Source organism: Phlebotomus argentipes, unplaced genomic scaffold (genome assembly GCF_947086385.1).
Source record: "Phlebotomus argentipes unplaced genomic scaffold, Phlebotomus argentipes genome assembly contig_15, whole genome shotgun sequence".
Taxonomy (NCBI): domain Eukaryota; kingdom Metazoa; phylum Arthropoda; class Insecta; order Diptera; family Psychodidae; genus Phlebotomus; species Phlebotomus argentipes.
Window position 1 is genome coordinate 13249765 of NW_026776181.1, and position 21916 is coordinate 13271680.

A 21916-nucleotide genomic window follows, 5' to 3' on the forward strand; every position below is an offset into this window, starting at 1 on the left:
TGATATCGGAAAACAATGTTTTGGATTCGATTTGCAACGCAAACTATTTTGCTCAATTTTTTTTCTTTAGCACCCCTACGTTTTAAGAGAATAAAGTAATAGAGAGAGAGAATAAAGAGGGATTTTTCAAATCCATTCAACACTACAAGCTAAAATTCATTCGGTTTCCACGATAAACACTGCAGTTTACCTGTATTACTTCTGGTTTCACTTAAATCTACAGTTTTGTGAGTTAAACTCTACACTATTTGTTCATATCTTGTTTCCCCTTCGCAAGGAGTTACGTTGCAAAGTGTGAAATGTTCTATGAAAAGCTCTCCAAATACTTCTTCCATCCTTCAAACTACGAGGTATTTTCCCAATGTCTCTCGACTACATTGTGGTGTGAAAATAGTTGTAATCTCTAAGATTTGTTTCATATCCTTCATCACAATCAAATGTATGATTTTGTGTTGTTGTTTACCACCCTATAAGTACATTTTATCATTCTATTGTGTAAATCCTCAAATCCTCTAACATGTTAAGTAACCACAAGTATCTTTACATAACAATTCCTCCTCATCTCCAACTAATACGATTTGCCATTGTTTGATAAACGTAAAAATTATTCACTTTCAGCGCGCTTATGCTAGCAATATTTCTTTAACAAAAAAAATAATAATAATAATAAACACTCTTTTGGACATTGAGTAAACAATACTTAAGTAAATAAGTTTCGCCACAATAAATCCGATAAAACAATTCCATAAGTACCTAAATTAGAGAACTTTCCAACTAATCTATCGCTATTATACACTTTTCTGTGGTGAAAAAGGAAAAAAAATAGTGTTTTTGAAGAGAAAAACTCTCCTACAACGAGTTCATCTCCTGCCCATAACTTGGCTCCTTCAGTGACAAAGGAGGCGCGGCGTTTCGCTAAGACTTCGAGCGGGGCAGAAGAGGTGTTTGTGTTGGATCATTCCCGATCATCTTGAAGTTTTGATTAGGTATACTGTGACTCCTGGCACTGGAGCCCCCATTGTTGAGGCCAATGCTGTTCACGGTGGCACTCGAGTTCAGGCCAGCGCTCTTCATAGCCAACTCCTGCAAGGAAAGCAATCATTACACCCTCTTCTCAACTTCCTGATTGAATGGAGATGCTAAAATTAGAAAAAAACCTCGTCAAGATTGCTCACCACAGCGATTGGAGTGGGAGACGGTGATTTGCTAGGCGGTTTGCTCATCATTTTTGGCGTATTCACCATCAAATTGGCAGTATCAGCACCAATACTGCGATCATCCTCATCGAGGGAGTGAAGCAACTTCTGCACCTCATCATCGATAGCATCGCTGCTCTGGTCGCCAAACTTCTGCGACCGCTCCATCAGGGTGGCCCTCTTCGCGGCCAGATACAGCGTGCGCCGAATGGCAATGTACACCACCTCCGTCACAGCCCTCACGGAATAGTCCGGCACGAAGGTGTGGCGCAGCATTGCGTCCATGTTGAGGGACTGGAGTGAGCCCATGATTTGTTGGGGCGAATCCACTGTAGTGACCACAAAATAATCAATAAGAGAGCGTATTCTTGCTGTGATTTGCAAGAGCGTTGCGATACTCACCGACTCCCACATTCTGCACGAGTGCCTGAGTTCCAAAGTACGTGAATGGGCCGCTCTCGAACACCAAATTCTCTTTGCCCACCGTCACCTCGACGCGCCCCTCCAGAATCAGCACGAAGAAATCCACCGGCTTCCCTTGTTGGTAGATGGAAATACTGGGATCCGTGCGCTCCTTGCCCTTGCACTTGATGTGATTGATGATGTCCTGATTGAGAAGACGACGCAGAATCGTCTCAGACACCAGATCCGCCTTGAAGGCATCCACAGCTAGAGGACAAGGACAAGGATTAGCAAGCGATTCGACAGTCCGCAGAGCAATTTATCCTTACATGTACTGAGGTATTGGAATGTTGCCAGAGTGAGTTGCGGTGAGATGCGGATGCGATGGTTCTCACGCCTCTCGGCGAATACAGTGAAGTCTTGCTTCTTGGTCTTGTTGCGCCTCACTTTCGTCCTGTTATCCGTGAACACGTCCGTCTCATCCATAATCTCTGCCTGAATCATCTCCTCAATCACATCCTCGAGCGTCACGAGTCCTATAGTTTCATAGAAAGGATCACCATCACCCTCACTATTCACGCGGTGCACAAATGCCATGTGGCCCTTGTTGCCCTCCTTGAATTGCTTAAACATCACATCCAAGGTAACGTCGTCGAAGACAAAGTGGCAGGAGTTCTCGTAGAATTCGCACAGCGTCTTCAGAGGCGTATTGTCATCCGGATCGACAAAGGCCAGATCCTTAATGTACAGCAGAGTGACAATATTTGTGCGTTCGCCCTCATACACGGGAATCCGCGAGAAGCCCGACTTCATGATCTCCGACACAGTCTCAAAGCCCAGCACAGCATCCAGGCTCAGCATGAATGCATCCTCAATATGAGTCATCACGTCGCCGACAGTCTTCTTCCGCAACTCCAGGGCGCCAGAAATTATGTTCACCTCATCCTTGTCCAGGTCGTTTATATCTTTAGTCACCTGGAAGAGGAAAGAAACACATCAAATTGAGCCATTTCCGAGCGTATAGTATCAAATTGCGAAACTGAAATAGCTCAATATTCAGCGAATAGACTGAAAATTCTCTAAAGACAATTATGTACACTAATTCAACGTATGAAATCGATAGGAAAAACAGCACATCATTTCCCGACAACCATAAAAAATCAATAATTAATAAGAACCTATTTTTGTAATCAATTTGCAGAAGTGCAAAAAGAGATGTCTCGAAACGATAAGCAAATGCATAATATATTAGTATTCAACTGAATATAAACTTTGATTTCCCCATTCTATCTTGACAAATTAATAGTGGAAAATTTCCCCACCAGTAATTAACAACTTAACATCTTGCGCTTTTTGGTATTAAGTCACTTTATGCCGTTAAGACCGTGACTAAGATACAGTGCTGGAAAAAACTCCACAACCGCTTCGTGAATATTTCTCTGTCAATATCGGTAATATCTGTGAGTCACTTGCGCACATGTAATGAAATCACATCGCGCATCCCTTGCGCAATTTAAGTGTTCACTCGCTCAAATCTTCTCATTCACTTAAGTTCCCAATGACGCGATGGATTTCGTAGATAAGAGATAAGACGTGTGCGCACACAATAAAATGGTAAATCTCTTACCCGAACCAACTCCTTGAGACGCTCACGATTGTAGACATTGCCAATCTCCTCGCCCAGGAGCAAATCCAGGATCTTCGATGTGGGATAGGAGAGCGGCCAGGTGAGGAGCATCACCGCCCTGGTGATGTAGATTGTTTTGGCACCAACAGCCAGACCGTGTCGCGAGCAAATGGCCTGCAGGAGGGAAATTACGTGTGAGAAAATTGGGTTTATCACAGGTGCGAAGAATGCCAGAATCATTTCACTTTATTACCTGTGGCGTTATTTCGCCGAATATCACAATGGCAATCGTGGAGCAAATCACAGCCACCAAGCCCGAAGTCAGGCCATCGAGGAGGATGGTGAAGGTGGAGTTCACCAGGACGTTGCCCAATAGAATGCTGCACAGCAGGTAATTTCCGTGATCCCGAACCGGCTGTATTTGACTGGCGTATCGCTTCTCCTTCTCCGTGCCGGTATTTCTCAAAATCTATCACGCATAAAATAAAGAACGCATCCCACGAATTAACAGGCGCTAAAGCACAAGGGGGAAAAAATACTCAATAATTCCTCACCTTCAATTCCGTCCGGTCCAGTGACATTAAACCCAAATTGAGTCCTGAAAATAGCGCCGAAAACATCAGGCACACACCAATGATGATTAGAGACACCCACACGGGCAGGAGTTTCTCATAGCTTCTCAATCGCATCCATTTGTCCGTGCCCTGATGAACAAACGGTGCCGCCTGAATTGCCAGCTATGAGAGAATGCAGAAAAGAGAGGAATGATAGAAAAAGTGTATTCGCTAATTCAATTACAATCTTACAAATTAACACTCGTTCTCAGCACTACAGGCATTTTTTATGACTTTAGCGTCTCTTTCTTATTCTCACTCCTCTCCCCGATATATGCCTCATGACGTGTGCAATTTTTGGGTACACAAACATTTTATCCCCATTTTATATTTCATCTTACGTACACACCGTGAATCGTTTTGGCAAAAATCAGGAGATCTCGACTGACAAGACATCCATTTTCTTTAAAAATATTTTTTTACGATAAAAATTCATCTATTAATAACGGCACAGGGAAGACGGAAAGTAAAGAGAACTCTTCACTTAGGGGCTTGCAATTGACACACGAGACAATGATCTGCTTTGTCTAAAATTAATTGCCAAACCTTGCTTTGTAGCGAAACTTCTCACGTCTTAAGACAACTTCATAGGGATGCAGATATATACTGTATATATATTTATTATAGGGTTGCAGACGCATGTATTTATCAGCCATTTGATCACTGAACTCCAGTTTCAACTGGTATAGGATAAATGGAACGGTCAAGAAGTGGGATTGTTGCTTCAATGGCTAGTCGTTTTACACAGCTGACGGAGCTGACGTGTTTTCTTTTTTAAAACGACACATGCTATAATTCAGAAACCGCGAACAAAGCTATCATGCAAAACTCTTAAATCACAAACCACGAAACAATCGGCAAAATTTGATTCTTCCAAAAACTCCCCCCACATTGAAAGTGATTCATTGCTGAATAATCCTGTAGAATTTTGCGTTCAGCAATTCCCCACTTGCTCCATTTCTCCACTCTGTGGCCTAATAAATATTTACTTTTCAATTTCATTCATTTCAGCCCGAATATAAATATTATTTTACTAGAACTTTTATCTGTTGAATCAATTTACAATTCAGCTGGAGAAGAAGCATGTGCACCAACACTGGCTTTATCTCTATCTCGGTGAGACTCTGACTGAAGGCAAATGACACTGATTTCTTTCTCTTCCATCCAACTGATAAAGTGAGTTTCGTCACATATGATCTCATTTCTTAAGCCTCCCCCAGAAACTACGTAGCGCGTGAGGTTCGATTTTCCCACTGACCCTGACGCAAATCGGGAGAGTGAGCTTTTTTTCTTCTCTGCAGACAGAGGAAATTGATTATGTGTGCTTACCTCAGACGCGCTTCCGTTGTGAGATTCCTTTGCGCAAAAGTATAAATTTCCCGAGACGTGAGGCACAATAATTCGCACGAGAGCCGTTCTATTGCCAACAGAGCCCGGCACAACAGGGAATGCCTCTGAGGACGTCACCAGGCACGAACCGCCGTACATATTCGCCTGACTCGTCAGCACAATCTCCATGTTCTCGCGCAAGCCACTGCCGAAGAGTCGGAGATGCACTTCAGTCTCACTCATGAGTTCCGGTGTCCCATCGTCGGACATCCTTGGCTCCTTGTCGGCGTGCTCCACGCGAAACCCATCAATCCGAATCCCCATGGAGGCCATCGGCTGAGCCACAGCATCCACACTCTGCTGCGTCCTCTCTCTCTCTGCACCGTCATCCAATTTGGCATCGCGCGGACTCCGCCTCAGTGCAGGTGGCGAAATGTGCATTCTGTTGACATTGTACAATTAGTGAGAAGGCGCAATGGCAACGCGAGGGAGACAAATGGTCTGGGGAGGGGAATTAAATTAAGCCCGCTTGAATTGTGTGTGATTTCTTGCGACAATTTCACAGAGCGACACATTGACTAACAGCAATGCTATTGTGCATAAAATGAGGAAAGGAAAAAGTGAACATACACTCAATTTATTTATTGTTGTTTGGACATTGAGCAATAAAAGTTGATAGTATAATGCCTTTATCATCATTATACACACACATTTCAATTGACCAATTTAATTTTCAATTATGACTCCTACCAAGAGAACCGCTCGTGTTCTTCATCACAAACAACACACAAGCCTGTCTTGGATTGAGCAGAAGAGTTATTTCCGTATTCTAAGATAACACACCGAATGCTAGCCCAAAATAGGCCTGCAATTCCCCGTCTTAGCAACACATTGATTTACAATTTAACTTAATTCATTCACAAACTAAAATCTCTGGAAGATTTGCCATGACGAAAATTGATGCGTCGCACATTTTATCATGCCACCAACTATAAATCTTTCCCAATTATTATATTCCACATTATATTCCATTCGTAAACACTCTCATATTCTATTTTAAACACAGGCTTCCTCTCAACATCCAACTAACTCTCCAATTGGCAATACAGCAAGTAAATACAAGGATGTGTTTTTAGTGCTGAAATAGGCAAAAATATTACCAAAGGAATCCATCAAATTCCTCCACGACAAACTGACTGATAATTCGTCTTAACGAGACACATTAAAACGAGGCATATCAAAACACAAGAGACGTTTTATCGTATTTATCTCACTGTTGATATTAAACTCCACCATCTACTCTGAGTCGCTCACACTATTTGCCATGGAAAATATGATGATGGAGAAGAAGAACGCGATCAGGATTGCGTAAATACGAAGATGACTCTTCAATAACCAGATTGAACCAGTTCGCGCTGAGTATTTAATTAAATTCACGGAATTTTGAGAATTTTCACTCAACAACGATCCAAGCACAAACACATAATTAAATATTTGTTCTATATTTTCAACTACAATTTTTCCCTAACCTATATCTATTATTAACTTTCTTCCAACACACTCAAGATCAGCGTCTTTACTCTCGTACTTTACTGCACTCAGCTTTGTGCTTCTGTGTTTGGGGCTACTAATTTGTCACATTCGTGGCATCTCTAATTGATTATTAGCACATGTTGCCAAATAACGCCTAATAATCTTCTCAAATATTTACTTTTCTGTGTTAAATATAAAGTTCATATATATTAGAAACGCTAAATTTATTACCATAAACTGTAGTATGAAAAAGTTCAGTGCTGTATGCAAAACTTCTGTTTTTAACTCAGATATGAAGGTCCACAGCTAAGATAGCAGTTCTATGGGCGGAGCATTCTAATGGGCGGAGCCTAATATGACTTGGATACCTTTAACAATTCAGACTCACAGCAAAACTTTCATTTTCGCTCATAGTCAAACATTCAATTTTGCACTTGCCAACCTCTCTGTTCTTGGTGTTTCGGCTAAGGAAAGTTTTGAGCATTTTGCGTCCGAAATAAAAATATCGCGTGGGCGTTTTTTCACACTAAAGGCGAAAAGGCAGATGAATCATGCGAATAAATAATTTCATCACCGTCAATAAATAAATCGCAAAAATGCGCCTTCGGGGGCCTCCAAGTGCACTTTGGCTGGGAAATTGGAAGTGGCCTCTCTCGGGCTTCAGCGAGACACAAAACACACGAGTTTCTCTCTATGTATAAATTATGCCAATAAGTCAATGAACTTCAAGGTGTAGCGTCAAAATAAGAGATTGTTTTTTTTTAATTCCTCTTTCACTGGCCATTGCATAACCGCATCGGAATCTGATGTGGTGTTGAGAGTAAGAGCCGAAAGGGAGTCTTGATCTTCAAGCTCATTATTGCCAGGCAATTGGTGTGAGTTAATTGATTGGAAGATTGCCGTAATTGTATGATAATTGAATGCAAACTACAGCTAATGGGCACTCACTTGTGAATCCGTGATTTGGGCCCCAAGTGGCGTGGGACTCCGCTGTGGTTTTGGCGCGGATGGACGCAGAGAAAGTGATCAAATTGGCCGGCTGTGGAAGGGTATCTGGCCAGGAGGGAAGAGTCGGATACCGTGAGGATTTGCAGCGCTTCTCCGTCGATTTGGCACTCATCCGGCGACGCTGTTAGCTTGAGGGTGCCGTCGAGGGTGGAGAATCCCCGTCCGGCCACCCGGAGGAACGGCCCCTCCTCCTCGCTGAGGTGTTCGCGTGGCGTCCGCACTTTTCGCACATAACTCACAGCGAGCGGCCAATCAGGCACTGCGCCTTTCTCCCCACTTTCAAGGCCACGCACGCCATCCCCCTCGGCGACGGTGGCCCCCAAGAGAGCCGCGCCAACCCAGAGAAACGTCCAAAATCTCTCGCGAGCACTCTCTCTTCTAGTCCGAAGAAACACTCGACTGCTGGCGCTGAAACGCATCCTAAAGTCCTCGCTCAATCCCTGCCCCACGCGACACTCACTCACTCCTCTTCACTGGGTCACTGGACAGCCCAGGAAAGTGCTCTTGGCGCACTGATAAGCGAAGAAACACTACTTTTTTCACCACTGCGAGAGAACGCACACACTAAAAATCCTGCTACCACTCGAGTTGAAGGATTCTGCAGCAGTGATGTCACGGTCAAGCACGCGAGATGCACTGAGATGCAATGGATAATGGGATGGGTGAGTTGTGTGATTGGAATCGGCGAAAAAGAACTTTTTTCAGCGCCTTTCCACTGAAATACGCACCGCCAGAGTCAGAGATCCGGAAAAAACTGACGTCCTCAGCACGAGTTGCCAGACGTGAGCGCAGAGATTTCTGCAGAGCTCACGACACGCGCCAACCCTGCAGACTTTCCGGGCCGCAAATTTTCAAAACTCCAACGACCAAATGAAAGTGAAATTTCTCAAACTCGCTTTCGTCTTAGAAGGGACAGTATTATACACAATCATTCTTAGAACAATAGTTTCTATTCCGTTGAAATAATATTTCTCATCTGCCTAACAGCCGTCACCAGCTTAGGATCGCACCCAGCACTGAGATTTAGGTAATTTTCCGGCGCTGCTCTCAAGAGAACAGCAACTTGCTGAATCTGCGAGCCAAGCTTCAGTCCCAGTTCCTCCAGAACACTGCCCAAGTACTCAATGTCCGTTGCCAGTTGCTTCGCCGCTGTATTGCTCAAGCTGCCAATCTTGTAGATGTTCTCCATGTACAATGCGCAGCACTCCTCAGCGATGAGGGCGAGCAGAACATCTCCACTTGTGGCGCTCTGTGAATACTTCTCATCGGCAATCTCGAGAGAGCGCCTCAGGGCGTCGGAGGGTGACAGCAGGAAGGGCTCCAAGTGCTGCGGCAACGTCATCAAGTACTGACCCACTTGCGTAATGTATTCTTGAGGCGCAAAACTGTAGTCCGGCAGATCGGTGCTGCTGCTGCTCGAGTCTGTCGGCTCAATAGTCCTCAAGTGGGTCTCAATTGGAGCAAACACTGATGCCAGTGTGGTGTCGTGAATCTCAGCACAGATGGGCTTCACGACCTCAATCAAGCCAGAAAATATTGACCAAGGATTTGACCCGAAATCTCCTCGAGTCTGCTTCTCGTTCACCAAATTCTTGAACTTTTTGATCTCACTCACGTCCTGCTTGCGAAGCACTTTGTACTGGAAGGAGGACATCTCCTGGCGACACACCTGCTCATACGTGGCGAGTATCTTCGCAATCACTTCCTCCTCGAATGTTGTCAATTGGAGAATAAAATCGCCCAGATACTGCAGAAGAGTGGTGCAGATTTGCAGGAAATTCACATTGGGCACATTTCTGGTTGCATCCAACTGTTTCTGGGCCTTCTTATACTTGTCCAAATACTCCCGGAAGAATGACTGAAATCACAAGAGACCAGAAATTAACACTAAAGTAAATATTTCTGCACGAAGTAGCGTCTTACATTCAGCACAGTGACCAGAGGGCCAATGGCACAATTCTGGGTAATACTCTCGCACCTCTGCAGTGCATTTGATGCCGCCTGAAGGACTTTGGCATTGCAATTTCCCAGACTTCGCACCGTCTCTAGAGCCACAACTTGATTTGCCAGTCCCAGACTCACAAGATGCCCAGAAAGCCAGTTTTGCTCCAAAGCACCGTACTGGATTATAAATACTTGGAAGAAATCGTAGATTCCCTTCGACAGAGCCACCAGCTGATCCTTCTGAATGGACGATCCACTGCTGTGGATGTGCTTCTGAAGAGTCATCCCGAAGAATTGATTGGCCGCTGAGAACTCCGCAATTGCCTCCAGCTTATCATTCTGTCGCTTCAGAAGGTTTGTGATTGCAGTCTCACGAGGCGGCTGAAGAGTGGCCAGAGTGTCTGAGATCACACAGACAGTTTCCACGAGACCGTCAACTGAGCCAAAAACTAGCGAGCACCACTTCACTTGCTTCTGGAAGTGTTCCAACAAGTGATGATAAAATTCCCTGAGGAAGCGCAAATCCCTCGAATTCTCCGCCAAATCCACAATCTCTTGCCACTGACTCTGTAGCCTTGTCTTCTGGACTGTTCGGTAGTACTGCTTTAGCTGTGGCAGACGCTCCATCTTCCCAAACATCTCCACATACTTGAGAGCCTCCGTGGCATCGCCAACGGAGAAGCACTTCACTACTTGAGGACTCGCCAATGCTTCCAGCTTGTTCTTAGCCTCTTCCACGTGCATTTCCCGCTCGCTCTGACCAGGCAGACCCACTTGGGCCGCCAGTGATCTCTGGAGAATGCTCAATTTCTCGCAACCACCTGCCACGTCGTTCCTCTCCAGCAAATCTTCCAATTCCGACGTCAAGCGTCCCCAACCATCGGATTCCTGCAGGCCTTGCTTAGCCACTTGCAGCTTCGTCTTCAGCGTATCCAGACGCTCGAGATTTGCCATGCAACTGCCCGTTTCTCTCTGCACCTGGGCAATTTCCGCCTTCATCTCGTGCATTGTCTTCTGCAGTGTCAATGCCTCGCGCCTCAAATTGTCCATGTCCCTCATGATTTTCGGCATATTCCCAATCATTTGCTGACTGGTGTCCTCAAGCACACCGTTCACATCCTGAACGTGAATTTGCAGCTGCGACACGAGGGCAGACACGAATTCCTACAAGTAAAATGTAAAAGTAAGGATTTCCTGAGAAAAACATCACACACACTTCTTTGCTCTCTGTCTTGCTGGCAGCGTAAGTTGCATTGATGAAGTCAATTGCATTGAAGTTCTCATCCTCAAATGTATCCATTTGACTCAGTTTTCACTCCTCTTCACTGGGAAAATTCACTCTATTTTTCGCACTTTCCGCAATGTTTTTAATTTCCCAAAAGTGACACATGAACAACATAACCGAGTGAAGTTGGCAAAAGACGAGATTTCCGAAATATTTTTTATTCATTCCGCTGACCACAATTTGAACGTGCGATCGTACGATGTTGTAACAATGTACTGCGAATTGGGCGAAATATCCACACTCATAATCTTACTGTCGTGCCCAGAGAGAGTTTTCAGCGGCTGCCACGTTCTATTAGACCAAATCTGCAAAGAGAGGGAATAATTTAGAGCATGCTGCAAAATCATTTGCCCTCTAACCACTTTCCGGAAAGTTCCGAATCAAGTTAGTTGTCAAAATAGAGCGCGTGGATTTCTTTCGTTTTATAGACGCTATTTAGCCGTGAAATAGTAGCTATAATGAAGAAAAAGACACTCAACTACATTCAATTCACCAAAAGTGAACTGGATGAGTACACGCGCAACAAGAATTCTTGCGTGGAGCAGGTGAATAACTCAATGCACATCAGCTTCCCTCCTTGGGGCATGGATAACTTCAAAGACACCCTCCTGAACGCCGTGGCTGCGAAGAAGATCGGGCACTTCGATGAGGAACTGAACGGAATTGTGCTGGATGTGAGGAATATCAAGCTGGAGGGAGAAATGAGTCTGCTGCGCTACGACACTCCTGAACTTCACCTCACAATCCGAGCGGATTTCTACGTCTTCCGGCCGCAGATCGGCGTCACTCTGAAGGGGATTGTGAAGCATGTGTCCCAGAGGCACGTCTCTGTGCTCATTTACCGCGTCTTCAACGTGTCCATTAGGCTGCAGGGTGGCAAGAGAATGCGGATGCTTTTGGGTGATGAGATTGCGTTCAAGGTGAAGAAGTTCGATCTACAAAATATCCTGCCCTACATTGAGGGCGAATTAGTGGAGCCGGAAGGTGTGGATAGTGGTGTCAGCACTTCGGAGGAGAAAATTGAACTACCAACCAGAAAGGTGAACTTCTCGTCAGACTCTGAATCAGAAAGTGAGACGGAATTCAAGTCAATTGTTGTGAAGAATGAAGCAAACAAATCCACTAAATCTTCAACTCCTGGCACGGACAGTTCCTCATCTGAGAGTGATGAGGACGAGCCACCGTCTGCGCCAATTGTTGTGAAGAATGAAGTTTCCAAGCGTACCAAGTCTTCAACTCCAGATTCGGATAGTTCCTCATCCGAGAGTGATGAGAAAGCGCCACCGCCTAAGCCAATTAACGTGAAAAAGGAAAAGGTGAAGAAGGAGCAGTTGAAGAAAGCTCCCAGATCTAAGTTCGAATCCCTACCATCAGACTCTGACGACTCTGGGAATGAGGTATGCCAAATTGAAGAACAATGTCGAATATCCTGCTTATCTTCTTCTCTTATCTTCTACAGACTCATCGTAAAAAGATTGCTGAAGTTGCGGGAAGTTTGATGCAGAAGATGGAAAAGGCACAGTCACCGGAAAAAATTGCCTTCTCGAAGATGCCTGAATCGCCAAGCAAGCGAAAGAAAACATCAGTCACGGTGAAGCAAGAAGAACTGGATGGAGACTTGAGATTGCCACCAATCAACAATCAAATCAGAGAACTCATTAGCAGATATTCGCAGAGCAGTGACACTGACACAAGTGCGAGTGGATCATCGCGAAAGAAGAAAAAGGTAAAGACTGTCGCCAAAAGACAGTCAAGCCCAGAATCTTCAACTGTTGCGGAAAAGAAAAAGGCGCGTCCTTCAACGCCAATGAAGACTACACAACCAGCAGATTCAGACTCAGACTCAGATGAGGACTTTGACATGCGTCTGGACATGAACAGTTCCATTACTCAGCTGCTGAATAAGCTGAAGCATGATAATGTGGAATCAGATACTTCAATGAAGAGAAGTGACACGCCCAAAAGAGCACCGGAGCCCAAGAAGAAGAAATCTAAGAAGCAATAGTGATTCCCACTCTCATTGTGGAGCGGGAGGTTTTTAAATAAAAATGACGGGACTCACCTTAGCTGTATTATCGTAGCTCGCTGTTACCAGGAAATCGCCACTCTTCTTTTGAAACTTTACATCCGAGACGAGATTGGTGTGGGAAGGGATTGTGTAGACTGGCTGTCGGCGCCGCAAGTCCCAGATTTTACAGGTGTTGTCTTCACTCGCCGTGGCCATTTGGAAGCCGTTCGGGGAGAAGTCCACGCCGTAAATAGACTTCAAGTGTCCCTCGAGGAACATGATACATCGCCCAGTTCTCAAATCCCAGACGCGTCCGAAGGCATCGAGTCCCCTGAAATTTTGCACATTGATTATAAAGACAGACCCAGAAATCTCTCCTAGATTTACTCACCCCGTTACACAGACACTCCCGTCATCCTGGAAGGCAATGCAGTGGACAGCCTTAGCATGTCCCTCCTGATGCAGTACCTCCTGCTTCTGCTCCAAATCCCACAAACGCCAGGAAGCGTCATAACAAGCAGTGCCTAGAAACCTTCCGGAGGGATGAAAAGCCAGCCTTGAGACTCGATGAGGCATGTGGCCTGTGATGTCAGCAATTGATTCCTCATTCCCAAATGCCCACAGCTTGACCGTTCCATCCGCCGCTCCAGAAGCCATCGCCACTTCGTTCATGGCATCGCGAGGCACATTATTCCGGAAGGCAACTCCGCCCACATGGCACGCGTGGCCACGGAAGTTCTGCACGAGTTCACAGTTGGGAATCGTCCAGAGCTTGCACACGCCCGACCAAGAGGACGTGAGCAAGAGACTCGAGTCAGCGTTGAAGCAGCAATGACTCACGGGACGCGTGTCGCCCACTTGACTGCAAAGAGGAGCCAGGGATTGGAGTCTCTTTTGGAGCTCCACCATGCGGCTCGCCTTCGTGGCACTGGGCACACTCAGCAGCTCTTTGGCCGTCTGGAGACGCTGCTTCGCTCTGGGAAGAGAGAAATTGGCGATCCAAATGCGCGCCACACGCAAGGACTCTGGACCTTCGTGATACCACGTGGATTCCTGCTCCTTCTGCAGCTGCTTGCGCTCCTCCTCGTCAACAATCTTCTGCGTGATGGCGTTCTCTCCGAGAGAGGCCAGAAGCTCCCGGAGTCGATTTCTTCGCTCTGCTGGACCCTCGCCAAACAGGCAAATAGGTTCATTGAGTTGTCTGAGGTTCCTTTTCACCTCCACATCGTCTGTGCTCACGTTGATCTGTCGTGCCTTCTTCCGCCTCTCAAATTCCTCCAACAGAGCTGCTTTGTCCTTTGATCTGCAAAAGAAAATTAACCATTAAACACTGCATTCTCAAGGCACGCCAAATACCGTACATTTCATTCTCCAGATCGAAGTATTCACTGGATGTGTGAATCTGGCCCAATTCCTTGAATGCTTTGGACTCCTTCTCGTCAGCAATATCGTCCAGGAGATTGGACTGCCGCTGTCGCTCAGAGTCCTCCAAAGATCCATAATGTATGGTCTTTGTTGGCCTAGTAAACAGCATTTCCTCGTCATCAGACATCTTCTTGAAGTACTTCGAAGTCTAAGGAACACTAAACAATGGGGAATACTTTATAATTTCCTCAAAACTCCACAAAAACTCCAATATATCTCCCAAGAACGTTTTCATCCACAATTTGTAAACACGCGACTCCGAAAAGCACAAACGTCACACACATTTTCCGAAAAGGGGACAGATTTGAAACCACATAGACCGTTGAAGGAGCCAATACACTTCGCGGCATTGCAACTCAACAGAAATGTATATTTTCTCAATAAAATTGTCTTTACAATACCCACTATCCGCGATGCAAGTGGTACAGCTTGGCTGCGCATAAGTAACATTCCTAGAAACATTTCGGGAAAGCAAACATATTTGGCTACTTCGAGACTTCAACTAATCGTACAATCCTTGTCACCGTGCTTGGGCAGGCAGTCCAGCACCGTGGCCACGGCTTTGGCAATGTACACCATCGTGCCGTAGCTTCCGCTGGGCGCACTGTCGTACAGATGCTGACAAATGTACGCCGCGCCACCGCACAAAAGCATTCCCTGTGCCGTGGTCTCCTTCACTTCCTTTGACTTGGCACAGCAGAGAGTCGCGTCGCCCTGGACCTTACGCTGGTCGTCCAGGAAGATCTGGTTGGCTGTGTGCACCAGGTGCTCCACGTAAATCACCCCTCCGAGATTGTGCACCATGTTATGCTCCGTGACCAGCGTCAAGACCATCAAAGCCTCCACGACAAGTTGGCGATACTCCGGTTGCGGAATTGTGTTGAGAGCAGTCTCCACTTCCAGGGCGAACTTCAACTCCCCAGGAGTCATTTCCTGGGTCAAGGTCTGAGGAAGAATGCGTCCTTCAATCGCCAATCCCTGGCACTGAAATGTAAATGGATCATTATACCAATTTGGAAAAGGAAAATAATTTCCACGTACCTTTTCAAGAACTGCCCAGACGCGGGAGTAAAAATCCCTAGGCACTCTGTTGAGGGCTCCATCGAGACGCCTCCTTCTCAGCCACTGTCCTTGTCTATCATCAATCTCCGCCATCGCATCGTCGTTCTCATTGTCCCCCAGGCCAATCTGGCTCTTCTTGCTCACGCGACTGGACTTGCAGCTCACGATGGAGAAATTACCCTTCGCCACACTGCTAATAGCAAATTCCTTGCCACTGAGGATGTGGTACAGTAAGTTCTTCATTTCAAATGGCGAAAGGTTCAGCAGATACTCAGATGCCTGCTCTCCATCGCAGTTCAACGTCCTGGACAGTTCCTTGGCCATCACTTGAATGATGAGACCAACGCGAAGGCGTAACATCTCGTGGAACAGTTGAGGTTCCGTGCGAATGAACATGGCCAAGTAGACAAGAAGTTCCTGGGTCAGCATCGCTGTGCTCTCATCATCACCGTATGCCTCGTGGATCAGCTGACGGAGTTCCGCCTCTGGCAGCGGAGCTGTAATGGTGTGCTCGTTATTCGGTGGCATGCCCACAGTCACCTATTGAGAAAGAATAATTTAATCAGTGATTTGAAGGAAGAGACCAAACATCCCAACAGCACCTGCTTCTGTCGGACCAGCAGATCTGTCACTGCCTTTGCCAAATCCTCCACTCTCTTGCCCAGCATCCCAGCCGTGTGGCGCACGAGGCCCCACAGCTTCTGCTGGCACGCTTTCTCATACAATCCCTTGAGCAGCGTCCTCACCGTGACAACGCGACCTTCCTCAAGCATGCCTTTGGTATTAGATTGAAAGGAATTATTGTCTGCATTGGCATTGTTAGGCTCCATCTCAACGCTCTCTGTCGTTTAGTACGATATTACAAGGCATTTTGCGTGTCCCCCATGTGAGTTAGTTGAGATGAGGATGATTTCGTGAGATGAAAGAGAGAAAAAGACATTAAGCAACATCACAAATGATCCCTGCTCAGCATTCTTAAGACATCCACGCCAACCTGTATTGAAGTCCAACCCCTGCGTGTCCACCAAATACTGCAGAATGTCTCCCTGCTCTTCCAGGCTCTCCGTTTCTCGCAGCATCGCCAGAAGCTCCTCAACTTCCGTGTCCGCGAACGTATCGCCGCTCCTGTGGCGTGCGCCTGTGCCCGTTGGCACCTGAATCCTCGGCACATCGTAGTTCTGCACCTGTATCTTGCTGGGTGGATAGCCATCTTCCGGCTCCAAACCAGGAGAGCGCTCAACTCTTGACCGATCAACTGGTGGCTCAATCGCCTGCTGCTGGGACTGTTGCTGCTCCAGCCACGGCAAAGCCACTCCGGATGACAATCTTCGTTCATTCAGAACAACACCGTCCATTCCCAGGGATTCGCCTGCAGATGAAACGTGAATATTAGTTGAATTCATTAATGAAGAACTTCAGATCGTTACTCACTATCAACATTGATCGATCTTGTCTTTTTAATCGCCCCACGACAGGACATCCTCCGCCTAAGATGCTTCGGCCTCAAGCCCGGAGCTCGCAAATTCATCGTGTTCTTCTGACTGAACGAACGCAGCAAGTGCTCGTCCAGATAAGCCTGGACTGACGGATTTAGGCGTTCCGGGTAGCCATCCTCCTGGCTCCCCAGGAAGCTTAAATCCGTGATTGCTGAGGTGTTCAGGAAGTCATTCAGATTGCCGAGCATCACGCGAGTCCCATTGATGTAGCCTGACTTCAATTTTCTCATTGTCTGAATCATAGCCAATGGAATCTTATTTTGATCTGATGACGAGAAAACACTTTAAGTATCCTTCCTTGTTGTGAATATTGAGTGGAAAACATGAACAAATGCAATTTCAACTTCAAGTGCAAGAACATTTACATTACAACAACTTTAGAAAAACTACGAAAATAATAGGAAGAAATAATAAACTCTTTACCTAATAAGTAATGAGTGGCCATAAGTGTGATTGTTGGTCTGCCCAACATGTGACGCCACGAGTTAGTAAGGAATGCCAGGTTAGTCGTGAAATTGCTGGCAAGAAGTGCAGGATCACGAGTGGTGTAGTACTCTTCGTAATCAATGTTCTTTCAAAGGGAAAAATACATTAGCTGGGAGGGAAAAACCAATTGGAAAATTCACTCAATTTAAATTTTTGGGGCACTTTTTGAACGGAGATGCAAATTTTAACACTTGCCATTTAGCAACTCCAAATGAAAGCCATTGAATTGCAAATTTGTGCATGGATTTTGAACAGTCAGAAGAAGTTGTTGGAATTACAATTTATTCAAACAATTCCTTCACTTTTATGGTCGAATTCTGTGCAGCACTAAGTTGAACCATGCTTTAATCACTTATTAGTCACAGAAGGCAAGAAGAAATAAGAAAAAAAGGTGGAAGTTATCAAAACAAGGTTGTTGCACATGCACTGTTTGTCCTTTCATCACAAATAACACCAAATATCGCAGATATGCAACAACCCAAGAATCTACAGATAATCAACGTTACAGTCAAATACTCAGTATCCCACCTAGGCTTGTACTTCTTATACAGAGCGTCACAAGAGGACGTCCCAGAAGATTTTGCCATGCGGACTTTAGGAAATTAATCTCTCCCTTCAAAATATCGATCATCAATTCGTTGTCGGACGCAATGTAGAATCGCGTCAGATCGGAAAACTGCCCCAAGGAAGGTCATATTAACTGTTGTTTGGTCGTACAATTAAGAAAATCACTCACTTGTGGCGTGAAGGCGAAAATTCTGTCCTTCAGCGAATACAGTTTGCTGGTGCTGAGAATGCCCACGTCGCGGGACTTTCTGCCTGAGAGGCCCAGTTTCTTATTCCTGCCCAGGTAAGTATACAGGTGGCTAAGAACCCTGGCCGGCTGGACTTCTATTGGAGTCACTTCGGAGATTGTCTGGACATGAAGGTCGTATTCGGCTAGTTTGTCGCGGATGTCATTGTCCTCCGCGAGGATCACCACTTGCACCACCACATCGGGTTTCTTCTGGGCGCCCAGACGTCGATTCAGCGGATCCAGCTCTCCTACGGCCAGAAAGCCTTCCTGCAGCAATTTCCCGAGAATGTAGAGAGACTGTCCCCAGAGAAAAGGACATCTGCCAACAGCCTTTCGCTTTTGAGAGCCAGGATTCTTGTACTCCTCACTCACTGACTCCGCCGGAACCGTGTACATTTCAGGTACGAGACGCATCCCATCCTCAGTGCGCACCATCACGTCCTCGAGGCGCTGCATGTAGATGCTGAGGAGGTTCTTGTCGTTCTCACCCTGAAAGGCATGGAATAGCACCAGATAACCAAAGAACAGAGGCCACTCGCACTCGATGTTCTCAAACATTCGCAATTCCCATCGTTCATAGTACAGCCGGTGAGGATCCTCCTTTGGTGTCCTGTATCCGTCCCTCAAGAAGCGCTTGCACCCATACTTTCCCAGGCACTTGGTCAGAATAGCCTCTCTGGTGCTGGCGATAAGTTGCGGATCATCCACAGCGAATGCCGGGAAGCCAATTATGGACAGTAACCCAGAATCCAGTTCCTTGCTGTTGGACTCGCGAGGCAGCATTGACTGCAGCACAGCCTGACACTTGTGAGCTTCGTCTGCTAGCACGTGAATCACGCTGGCCGGTCCTCCGCGGGCCCCGAAGAGGTCCAACTCATTCATTGACTCGAGAGCCGCCTTGGCCATCCCGATGGAGCTGGCATTTAGCTCTGGCTCACCGTGGTTAGTCTTGTCGCCACGTTCCCAGATTCCGTAGTCAGGTATGCAGTAAGCGGATTCAATGTAGAACACCAGGTTCTGAATGAAGGCCACCTCGTCCAGCGAGAAAATGATCTGCAGTCCAGAGGCTGTCATTTGAGCGAGGATAAGTAGATACAGCGACACCGCATCAATCTGCAGATGCCCCCAGTCGCTGTCCTTGACCACAGTCTGTCCGTTAATGCTGGAGTACTTGGCGTGGAGGGAATCCAGCGGATGCTGGGTGCTCTTGAAGCGCTCCACCTTTTCCTTCTGTTGCATCATCGCCATCAGCAGGCCTCGCATCAGTTTCACGCAACTCTGCTCCAACTCGTACGCCTTTGCCCGATCCTCGTCCTGATCCGCAATCTTCTTGTACGCCATCGAGAGGCCCCAAACTGCCAGAATGCAGTACACATTGTCACGAATCTGCAAGAAACATCCCACATCAACCCATCACGCTGGAACATCCTCGACTCTCTGTCACTTACCCAGGCATGATGATTGTCTTGACTGGCAGGAAAGAGCCCCGTGACAGGCTGCTGATGTGCCATGATTAGACGATGAACGATGCGCTGATAGTAGTCCAGGCGGACTCCGGAGTTGCTTCGACTCCTCATCTTGACGCACTGTTTTCAGCTATTTCTCACCATCAAATCACTCACGACCACTTCCGCGATGTATCAAATGCGCATTTTCCGCCGAATTCACGGGAAAATGGCAAGAAAATCACTGAAAATCTTCTGCACACTTTCTCGCGGAGGGCACTCAATGTCAAACTGGGAATCAAGGCCCCAATCCGTCTCATTTGACGGGTTTCCCAACTGTTGCATGGCTACCGGCCACGTGAAATCATTATGAGTTCGATTGATGATTATTATTATTATTATCTCCAGTTATCTCTACAATTTACTTACATTTTCAAGGAAAAGCACGTTGTTGTTTTGAGTAAAGCCAAGAATGCAATTTATTTTAGATAAGAGTTTCATGGCGGTTAGAAATGTATAATAGAAAGCCTAAACATGAATGAAACGACGCACTTTTGCGGCTTTTTCCATGTGTGGGTGCGAAATAGTGACGATTTTATCTCTGAGAATTGGATAAATTGCGCATATAATGGCCTATATATTGAAATATGGAAAAAAGACAAATGATTAATGAAAGCAGCAAAAAGTTATACCTCACACTCAACCAAATAATAATGCGTTGATAAAATTTTCATTATATTTCGCTTCCTCAGAAGGGATATCAAGTCCATATCGAGGATTTTGTTGACCCATTCAATTGACCATATCCACACCGTTCGTGATTGCTCAAATTATTTAGTCAATGTGTCTAATAAGGGGATATATAGTCCTGAATGTCGTGAAGATGAGACATTTTTACGATGGTGTCCTTTCGCGAAAGTCTCAGATCGCTCTTCTACTTCTCAAGAGTGTGTGGTTTGGCACCCATTTCCATTAACTTTAAAGACATCACTGAGATTTCCACCTCAAAATTTGGCACAATTTACTCGGTTCTCGTGGGAATCGCTTATGGTAGCTTTCACGTGATATCCTCGCTGTTCAACCTGAACGAGCAAGACGACAGCAACATCATCACGTCTGTGATTAACTACTACAATCGCTACTCACGCCTTGCTCTCTTCTGGATTTGCATACTGAATGCAATTGTGAATCAGAGGAGAATCGTTCGCGCCATCAGATTAATTGAGAACGTGGATAAACTCTTCGCCAGTGAATTGAATTGTCGCACAAACAATGTTAAATTTTCTCGAGTAGTTCTTCTCGAGATTGTCATATACTTGATTGCAACTGGAGCTCTGGAGTGGAATAACTGCTTAATGTACATTTCTGGAATTGGCGTGTATAACAACTATTGCATGACGATGTGCCTGATTCCGCTGATCGTTGCAAATGCCGATCAGATTTTCTTCATAAATCTCGTGTACTTGGTGAAGGAGAGACTGGCCATCATCACAAAGTATCTTCAACAGGGGACACATTTGAAGAAAGTGCCCAAAATTGCGGAGGCACACAAAATCAAGGGACATGTTCTGAAAACTGTAAATATGCTTTATCATTTCGAGCACGAAGCGGAGAGTATAAAAGTGAAGATGGTGCAGAGTAGAAATGCAAAAGGGTATATCAAGACGCTTTCGCTGGGATATTCTCGACTCTACGAGGCGACCATCCTGCTGAATGATGCTTATGGCATTCCCAATGTGTGCACGGTCTTCATTAGATTCGTTGCTCTAACAACCCTTGCGTACTCGTCTTGCATACGATTGCTCAAGTAAGTGCCTCTAAGTAAATACTAAAAAAATACTCACTAAACACTAACTCTGTTGTGTAGTTTGAAAAATTTAGATGACACCGACAACTTAATGGGACATGACGAACGCCGAGCGACTAAAGTGCCGGGAATTGTTGGGTGGATACTCCTTAATTTCATCGAAATGGTAATTTTCTGCTTCGTGTGTCACCAAGTCAAGGAAGAGGGACAATACGTTGGAGCCCACTTGCAGTGTTTCAGAGTGGAAAATACTCACTCCGACGAAGTGGACACAATGATTGATGCCTTTTCCCGCCAAATTCATCACCAGCGAGTGGAAATTCGACCTTGCGGCTTCTTTATCGTTGACCTGACTTTGATTTTCTCGCTGATTGCCACTGTTACAACGTACATCATGATCCTCATACAATTCGACATTTCGCAGATGCCAAGACATCAAGTGCAGTGAAGAAG

At 45.8% G+C, this 21916-nt stretch overlaps 6 protein-coding genes across 9 annotated transcripts; 2 read left to right on the forward strand and 4 right to left on the reverse strand.

Annotated features, from left to right (window-relative positions):
* Positions 1–342: 342 nt before the first annotated feature.
* LOC132261494 (unextended protein) lies at positions 343–8443 on the reverse strand. 2 transcript variants are annotated; one of them, XM_059760336.1, is made up of 9 exons: positions 7650–8443; positions 5169–5610; positions 3780–3962; positions 3479–3694; positions 3226–3399; positions 1928–2573; positions 1599–1865; positions 1176–1525; positions 343–1083 (listed from the first exon to the last, which is right to left on the reverse strand). In XM_059760336.1, exons 1-9 carry the CDS (start codon positions 8126–8128, stop codon positions 916–918), a joined length of 2925 nt encoding a protein of 974 aa, XP_059616319.1. In that variant the 5' UTR covers positions 8129–8443; the 3' UTR covers positions 343–915. The 2 variants fall into 2 exon arrangements, with proteins under 2 accessions (XP_059616319.1, XP_059616318.1); XM_059760335.1 differs by having other exon boundaries at positions 1158–1525.
* Positions 8444–8605: 162 nt separating this feature from the next.
* LOC132261497 (conserved oligomeric Golgi complex subunit 7) lies at positions 8606–11066 on the reverse strand. The gene is made up of 3 exons (XM_059760341.1): positions 10870–11066; positions 9633–10817; positions 8606–9567 (listed from the first exon to the last, which is right to left on the reverse strand). The coding sequence occupies exons 1-3, from the start codon at positions 10951–10953 to the stop codon at positions 8659–8661; spliced, it is 2178 nt and encodes a 725-aa protein (XP_059616324.1). The 5' UTR covers positions 10954–11066; the 3' UTR covers positions 8606–8658.
* LOC132261503 (U4/U6 small nuclear ribonucleoprotein Prp4) lies at positions 11027–14498 on the reverse strand. The gene is made up of 4 exons (XM_059760346.1): positions 14308–14498; positions 13338–14249; positions 13001–13277; positions 11027–11243 (listed from the first exon to the last, which is right to left on the reverse strand). Exons 1-4 carry the CDS (start codon positions 14496–14498, stop codon positions 11100–11102), a joined length of 1524 nt encoding a protein of 507 aa, XP_059616329.1. The 3' UTR covers positions 11027–11099.
* On the forward strand, positions 11325–13006 carry LOC132261505 (probable DNA-directed RNA polymerase I subunit RPA43). The gene is made up of 2 exons (XM_059760348.1): positions 11325–12335; positions 12398–13006. The coding sequence occupies exons 1-2, from the start codon at positions 11397–11399 to the stop codon at positions 12941–12943; spliced, it is 1485 nt and encodes a 494-aa protein (XP_059616331.1). The 5' UTR covers positions 11325–11396; the 3' UTR covers positions 12944–13006.
* A 227-nt stretch (positions 14499–14725) lies between the features above and the next one.
* On the reverse strand, positions 14726–19974 carry LOC132261493 (probable phosphorylase b kinase regulatory subunit alpha). 3 transcript variants are annotated; one of them, XM_059760334.1, is made up of 8 exons: positions 19660–19974; positions 18152–19597; positions 17353–17500; positions 16865–17194; positions 16428–16802; positions 16036–16208; positions 15413–15973; positions 14726–15355 (listed from the first exon to the last, which is right to left on the reverse strand). In XM_059760334.1, the coding sequence occupies exons 1-8, from the start codon at positions 19786–19788 to the stop codon at positions 14870–14872; spliced, it is 3648 nt and encodes a 1215-aa protein (XP_059616317.1). In that variant the 5' UTR covers positions 19789–19974; the 3' UTR covers positions 14726–14869. The 3 variants fall into 3 exon arrangements, with proteins under 3 accessions (XP_059616317.1, XP_059616316.1, XP_059616315.1); XM_059760333.1 differs by lacking the exon at positions 17353–17500 and adding an exon at positions 17944–18091; XM_059760332.1 differs by lacking the exon at positions 17353–17500 and adding an exon at positions 17944–18091 and having other exon boundaries at positions 16036–16274; positions 19660–19973.
* A 581-nt stretch (positions 19975–20555) lies between these two features.
* On the forward strand, positions 20556–21915 carry LOC132262472 (putative gustatory receptor 2a). Its single transcript, XM_059761747.1, has 2 exons — positions 20556–21463; positions 21524–21915. Exons 1-2 carry the CDS (start codon positions 20556–20558, stop codon positions 21909–21911), a joined length of 1296 nt encoding a protein of 431 aa, XP_059617730.1. The 3' UTR covers positions 21912–21915.
* The last annotated feature ends 1 nt before the right edge of the window (position 21916 follows it).